The following is an 8,000-nucleotide window of genomic DNA, read 5'->3' as shown; positions in this document are numbered from 1 at the left end:
TTCTAGAAGTTTACATGCGGACAACTATGGTGGCAGGTTAATGTCATTTTGCGTTTAAGCGCTTTAGCGTTTTCGACTTACATATTCTATATGGCGAAAACGCGAAATTGCGAAGTGGAAAACGCGAAAACGCGAAACCGATTTTTCGTTTTCGACTTCGCCTTTTCGCGATTTCGCGTTTTCAAGCTATAGAATATGAAAGGCGAAATCGCAAAAACGCGAAATGGACTTCACCGGCCACCATAGACAACTGTAGTTCTCCTCTGCACTTTTGTAGAAAGGAACTAAACGGAATAAAATCAATTGAAACTTAAAATAACCAAATGTAGCTGCATTCGCTCCTTTCCGTTTACTTCTTTAGAGTGATTTGTAAACAACATATGATTAAGTAATAGAAGAAAAGAACCAATTGGATGATGCTGACGAATTAGGGTTTAAAGTCCAGTGACAAATATTATGTTCATATGTGAACGAGAACACGTTATATGTACCATGTGTTGTATTAGATTGACACTTTCAGTCGGAATTGAGAACGTGCTTCTTCAAACAGACACAAAAATTAAGGCTGATTGAAAACGTCAATAAAAAATTCATGCATATTCCAGAGGCCAATCCATATCAGTCTATATTGAAGTGACACACCCTTCAATAAAATGCAAAGAAAGTCAAAATAAAAATGCTCTTTCTAGGATACTGTGGCACCGTATTGTTATTTTTGTTTACTCAGGAACATCTCATTCTTATTTTTTTCAAGGGGAAAATATAAAGGTAGCAAAATTATTGTCGTGGCTAAATAACTCTTAACTGGCACAATTTCAATTGTCCAACCCATTAACAGACTTTATTTACATAATTTTCACTAAAACGTGGTATTATTCACGTTGTTTTACAATTATGAAATATTAACTAATGTCAATTTATTTTTTTAGAACCACAGTACTATTTTTTGTCCTTTAAATGATATCTAAATTTGTTTGTTACGCCTTTTATTACAAAAAAATTGCTATGCGTATAAGCATAAATACTACATACTTGCGCGACGCCTTTTAGTTTTACTGAAAACTGCACAGACTAAGAAATGTTTTTACAAGTGCAAAATGTTCTATGATAGATATCATTTTGTCAGACACTTTTCTTTTTTTGATTTGGTTCTTATAACATGCCAAAAATCTGTAGATTTAATAGAGTTTAACATTAAATTAAGCGTTTTACTCTTAACAGACGTATAACCAACCCGATTAACAGACCAATCGTCCATATAGCCGCATACTCAATATAGATTAACCGACCAATCTCTCGGTAAGCCGAGTGTCGGCCGTGTACATGTATTTCCAAATTAATGAAACAAATATTCTGTTCAATCACAATCAGAGGACAAAAAAATATCTGAATCCAGATTTTCCCCCATACCTTATACTGTTAAATTTTGAGCAAATAATTTGATTGATAGCGTTTAAAAAAACAAATAAAATTTTCTGACTCTAACAAAAAGCAATACCTCCATCCCTTAAGTATATTGGTTGCTCCCTATAGTGACTATACCATTCATCGACGTCATAAACATCTCTTCTGACAACATTATCGTCGATGTATCGTCGATAAATTGCACAAGGATAAATTTTTAGACGTCTAAATTGATCTAGTGCAGTATTTCTGAAGAAAATAGTCTTCGTAAGCGAAGGGTGGTAAGTTACTTTAAAGTATTTGTCTTAAGTTCTTTGTTTTGTTGTTCAAATTTTTAAAGGGGGTAAAGGGAAGGGGTTAAAACGGATTTCATAATGCTTTTTTTAATTTGCAGTTGACTCAACAATCAACAAGACAACTTCAGTATGGAGTGGACAGCAGAAAAAGAAGAAAAAGTACATAAAGTAGTAGCTGGGTTCAGTGAAGCAATCATTTGTGTTGCGACATTTGAATTCACATACGAACAGTGGGCAAATGTAGAAGGAGACATAAGAGCAGCTGAGGATAGGGAATCTGCCCTGATAAAGGAGTTAGGTATGTCAGTAATCTTCCTCCACTGTCATTGCTTACACTTCTGAATGTAATACAAAATCAAGATTGTCTCTTAATAATTTCGAACTACTTACATTTCTCGTAACCGTAGACCAAATCCTGTCAAAATCGTATTTATACGAGTTGTTAATTTTCCAGATACTTTTCTTGAGTTGTTAGGTTGTTGTTTAATTGAAATGTACCTGATATCGCCTTAATATATGTCTCTGGCAGCACTAAATGTGCAAGAAAAATAAAATTATACTCGTGTTGCTCTATTTAGACAAATTAAAAGAACATGGCACAACCGAAAAAGAAGATTTAGAAAGAGAAGAATATGGGTTGAAAGTTCAAGACAACACGGGTAATATATCTGACGAATTGAAAGACTTGGACGGGGCATTAGACGTGGCAGAACAGCAGATGGCAACTATAAGATCAGAACGTCAAGGTGCACCTATGAGTGCAGCAGAGCAACAAGAGGCATTAATTAGAGCAGAACATCAAGAGGAATCTTTGAGTGCACCAGAACAGCTAGAGGCATCTGCGAGTGCAGCAGAACAAGAGGAATTTATGAGTGTAGAAGAACAAAAAGAGGCATACATGAAATTAACAGGTAATGACATAATTTCTTAATCCCATTGCCACTTGTTTTATTTTAATAGTTTTAATTCTGATTTGTTTTACACTTTAACTTCATAAACAGTTCTACCTTAATATGTCCGTGTTTTTTGTTGATTTTTTTACTCTTACCTGAATAGTAGCATATTTTCTGTTAGTATATTTAAAAAAATGTTGAGCCGTTTTCGGTGTTTTCGTTAGAGAGTGAAAATCCTTATCATCATTGACTGGATCTGTAAATCTTATGTTATCTTGTCAGGTTTTTTTTGTAGGTTTTTAAAAAAAATGAAAATGACAATATAGTTATATTCATGAGGGTATTTTCTTTTTAGATGTTTTAGGACCAACAGAAAAATCGCCAAAGAATGCCGGATATCTTTTCCAGGTACAATACAATATTTAAGAAATAAGTCCTGGGGGTTTGAGCTATTCTGATCTGTTCACGGTTTTGCACATTTTGCTTAATATTTTACCACGAGCGACAGTGCTGTTCTCTATTGATTGTATTGATTTTGTGTCTTTTACTTCTTCTGGCCACAAGGGTTACTGGGGAATAGAAATATGGCCGCTTATTGTTCTTCCGACCGGCAGTAAAAACGCTGCCAAAGTGGGGCTTCCGTTTGACTGTGCGGGATGTATCAAGTACACAGCCACATCCGATCAGAATGGGGACGCTAAATCCGATGCCTTGTGTAAAGAAAGCGACATGCTCTCTGCACGGTAAAAACCCTTGCAACAACAACAACTGTTTAAGGGTCCGTAGGTGGCCTGTTACACGTCAAAATTTCTGTCCCTATCCAAATACCCTCTATTCTAATGGCAATCCAAATTTTCCCGACCATCATTCCGGATGGCCTCTTTTACAAGACCTACCTAGTATTGTATTTATTGTCAACTCGTTCTCGTCCAGAACATGCATGACATATTTGCCACTGGACGTTAAGCAACCATCAATCAATCAATTTATTTCTTCGGCGTAGTCAGAATGCATAGTTGATGGGATCTTGTATACCTCCAATATGTTTAGTATAAATCCTGTTTTGCTTTTAATGTTTGATGAGATATGGTTTATAGATATTTTCCCCAAAACACAATACATGTGAAAGTGTAACATGTACAACTATATTATAACAATTATATATACATGTTGTGATATTTTCATAGGATATTGTCCAGAATTCTAAACAGAATAGAGCTCTTAGCAAACAAACAAAAAAGGACAAAAATAGGATAAAAAGAAATATTAAGAAAGACGAAAAATTAAGAGAAAAAATTGCTAAAAAAGAGGAAAAAGTTGTACAGTTGCACTTAAAGTTGGTAGATCAAATTATGAAAAGGTACAACAAGGACGTCAAAGTACAACGAAAAATAGAAGAACAGAGGAGAAAGAAGATTGACAAAATTGAGATAAAAGCTCAAAAAATGTTGGAGAAAGGTATTCATTTTATTGAAATGTACACTTCCAGGTTTTTTTTCCTTAAACGATTCTATATGGACGCCTTAACAGGACGAGTAGTATTTTCAAATGTCAGACCATGCTAATGATGTTTGAAAAAAACATAGTACAAACTAGAATTTTTTTTATTATTTTTAATTCAACCGAAATGTTTTACATGTGGAAATACGAAATATAATCATATATAATCACATCTTTGCATGTTTCAATATTATTAAAATAAGTTCGCATCACTTGCTCCTCGATTTTTTATATGTCGCCGTGTGTATAAAAAATCGAGGAGCAAGTGATGCGAACTTATTGTAATAAGATTGTGCAAGTTTCTAAAGCGGTTATTGAATTACCAATTGGTATGCTGTATTTGTTTTTCTAATTGCACACTAATAAATTTTAAAAAGTACAACAAAAGCACATTAAATTGTTAAAAGTTCAGTTCCTTGTCCAGTTTCATTTTTATTGCAATATATATTGTACTGTTTCATGTTCTATTAATAGCAGTCTTTTCTTTATCAAACATGACTTTATGTATAGTAAAACAGGATCAAATAGCTGATACCAAGTTAAATAAATACTGAACTAAATTTTGAATGCAAAAATTAAAAAAAAACATTTTTTATTGGTCTTTAATAAATAAGTGGTCTCATTTAATACTTTCCCTAGTTTAATATTATGATTTTAAAAATGCATGATATATATTAACACTTGTGTTTACAGAAATGAAGAGGATAAAGAAAGTAGATGCAAAAGATGAAAAGAAGAAAAAGACCCCCATTATGGTTGAAAAGGACAAAAAATATGATATGAAGAAAAGCAAAACAAAGAAAGAGACAGAGAATATTAAGGGTCAGGAGATGAAAGAGGAACGCAATAAAGATGGTATAAAGGCTATGAATAAAAACAAAACAAAGAAAGTGGCTGAGAAAAACAAAGATGAAAAGAAAAAAGAGTCCCAAACTATGGAAAACATTGATAATGGCGGAAAGAAATACTCAATTTCAGCAAACATTCAGGCATTTTTTCGAATCTTTTCTTGCAACAAACGTCAGGAAAAGGATAAAGCTGTAGTTTGATAATCGGTTTTTCTATTATACCAAATTTTTTATATTTTTATCACTGTTTTATTCGTATTATATTAAATTTTCTATATTTTTGTTATCTCTGTTTTACAATATTGTTTGCGAATTCTCAAAACACGTCATGCATTTATGTGGCCTGGGATAATGTTATAACAGTACAACCATTATATCGAGAGACCAAATAACACAGAAATTAACAACTATAGGTCACCGTACGGCCTTCAACAGTGAGCAAATCCCATACTGCATAGTCAGCTATGAAAAGCCTCGAAATGACAAATGCAAAACAATTCAAACTAATAAACTAATAGGCTAATTTATGTACAAAACAATGAACGAAAAACAAATATGTAACACAACTAGCATGTATTCCTCCGGAAATGAGTATGATGTTTAAAACTTTTAAATATTAGTAAGTTTCTATTAATAAAGTTTAAAAAAAAAAACAATGCACATGGACGAGATTCAAGGAATATTTTGTTAAAAAATTATTGAGGTGAAATGATTTAAAAATTACAAGAACGTTAACGTTAGAAAAAAGTAAAATCACAAAAATACTGAACTTAGAGGAAGATCAATTGGGAAAGTCCATAATCACATGGCAAAATCAAATAACAAAACGCATCAAAAACGATTTTAACGTTACGCGCAAATGGCTAAAAAACCCATTGTACCTTGGTCTTTTCTGACGCCCTGGAAAATTATACAAACACAGTTACAAATCTAATGGTTATCATTTTATGAACTACACTAGTAAGTGATCATTCTGCAGTAATTTCGTAAATTGCTGAGACAGGGCCGTTTTTAACCTTTCGTGGTCATACTCCTTTGCAGAAATGAAATGTTTATTGGAAAATAATTATGTGTCGATCAATGTGAGCCAACATTTACTTGTCTATGAGTTGGCATTAAAAATTGACGATTAATGCACTCCATAATACTTGTTTATAATTTCAGAAAAAAAAACAGGTTTATTTTTTGCAGTACTTGCCTCCCTATTGTAAGTCTTTCCTTACAAGAATTTGAACATAGTTTGAAAATTGACCTGTAGAAAGATAATACATGTACAATTCAGGATATACCAGGGGCCGGTTTCACGAAGCTATCCTAAGACATGTCATAACATATATCTTAGGACATGTCTTATGATCCTCTTATGACTATCCTAGGACATATCTCAGACCTCGTCTCGAAGCTGTCTTAGGATGATCTTAGCTAAGACATCCTAAACCTGTCGCAAGTTCTTTAAATTTTCAAATATAAATATGATTTACGGAAAAAAATCATGTAAATGTAGTATGTCTTACCAGAAATTATTCTAAACGTATTGATTAATATAATGACATAATTTGCAAAATAAATATAAAAAAATAAAAGTAATTTATATATAAATTATCTTTAAACAATACATTAATATAATTATGAAATTCTTAATGCAAAATTAAGAAAAAAGAATATAAAATGATGACATTATTTTGGTACAAGTGAGTGAATTCAATTTCGACTTTATTGGTTATAAAAAGGTTAAGGGATAAAATCGTGCAATCTTGATATCAATACATCGAATTTTCATTGTTGACAAATCATGATAATCCGTCAATCTAGAAAGATAACATTATAAGCAGGAACAGGAGAATAGATAATTAGATGATAATAAGATATTTTTTTTCAAAAATTAATATAAAAAATGAGTGTAATTTATATAAATAAACGTATAACTATCCTAAGACCATCATAAGACACCTCTCGCGTTGTCCTAACTTTATGACCAACTTTAAGAGATGTCCTAATTTAGGACCACTTTGTGAAACCCACTTAGGACTAAGATATGTCGTAAGACCATCCTAAGACATGTCTTAGTCCTAAGACAGCTTCGTGAAACTGGGCCCTGGGGCCGTGTCAATGAAAGTATCCTAGGATATGTCCTAAGATAGGTCTTAGGACATTATTTAGGATAGTCTTAGGACGTGTCTGAGACATGTCTTAGGATGTAAAACAAAGCTGTCTTAGGACAGTCCTAACTATGATGGTCCTAGGACCATCCTAACACATATACATTTAATTGAAAAAAATATACAGAGATTTCTATGACATAGATTTTATTGTATTTTAATATTTATATATGTAAAGAGACTTGTATACGGAAAACAATTAACGCAAAATAAAAGTTAAAGATTTAACGTAATACTAATAAATACGATAATTAAAAATATGATGGAAGATATAAAAGATTTTAATACGAAAACAAAAGTAAATAGTCACAAAACTTTGTTAAATGCGATATTCGTGCTGCAATTTTAGTACCTAAACTAGTTTTGTCCTTAGGTCCACTCGATTTCATTACATGTATCGAATGAGGATTAGTTAAAAAAAGAAGTAATTTTTTCCCACATCTAAATTTTTATTGCACCGTTTTGGTAAGTCGCAAAAATGTTGCTTTACTGATAGTATTTTTTAGGCTTCAAAAAAGGCAACACGAAATAATTTAATGTAATACAATTGAATCTTTAACAAAAATTGAAAAAAAAATTGTTTTTTAAATTTAATTTTTATAATAGTTTGATAGTTTAATATTGTATTAGTATTTTTAGTATTGAGTTTATGCCATATTTGCTGTTTTTATTACGTTTTAGGACATTGTTACCTTTAGGACTATCCTAAGACACCTATTTGTATGTCCTAACTTTAGGACCAAATTTAGGACATATCTTATTTTAGGAGACTTTCGTTAACCTGACTTAGGACTAAGACGTGTCCTAAGACCATCCTAAGACATGTCCTAGTCCTAGGACAGCTTCGTTGACACGGCCCCTGGTTTCTATGAAGTTAAACTTAATAGTAAAATATAACGA

General features: G+C 32.1%; 1 protein-coding gene across 1 annotated transcript; it reads left to right on the top strand.

The window, feature by feature from the left end:
* Positions 1-1,582: 1,582 nt before the first annotated feature.
* LOC143046525 (uncharacterized) lies at positions 1,583-5,142 on the top strand. The gene is made up of 6 exons (XM_076219681.1): positions 1,583-1,685; positions 1,799-1,998; positions 2,279-2,611; positions 2,949-3,001; positions 3,781-4,051; positions 4,787-5,142. The coding sequence occupies exons 2-6, from the start codon at positions 1,830-1,832 to the stop codon at positions 5,140-5,142; spliced, it is 1,182 nt and encodes a 393-aa protein (XP_076075796.1). The 5' UTR covers positions 1,583-1,685; positions 1,799-1,829.
* Positions 5,143-8,000: the final 2,858 nt, after the last annotated feature.

Source organism: Mytilus galloprovincialis, chromosome 9 (assembly GCF_965363235.1).
Source record: "Mytilus galloprovincialis chromosome 9, xbMytGall1.hap1.1, whole genome shotgun sequence".
NCBI lineage: Eukaryota > Metazoa > Mollusca > Bivalvia > Mytilida > Mytilidae > Mytilus > Mytilus galloprovincialis.
This window is presented reverse-complemented; position numbering and strand designations above follow the sequence as displayed.

Excerpts from the sequence above, each read along its gene's own strand:
- LOC143046525 (XM_076219681.1), top strand. The coding sequence starts at position 1,830 with ATGGAGTGGACAGCAGAAAAAGAAGAAAAAGTACATAAAGTAGTAGCT. Across the intron at positions 2,612-2,948 it reads GGCATACATGAAATTAACAG|ATGTTTTAGGACCAACAGAA; the intron begins GTAATGACATAA and ends TTTTCTTTTTAG. Across the intron at positions 3,002-3,780 it reads ATGCCGGATATCTTTTCCAG|GATATTGTCCAGAATTCTAA; the intron begins GTACAATACAAT and ends ATATTTTCATAG.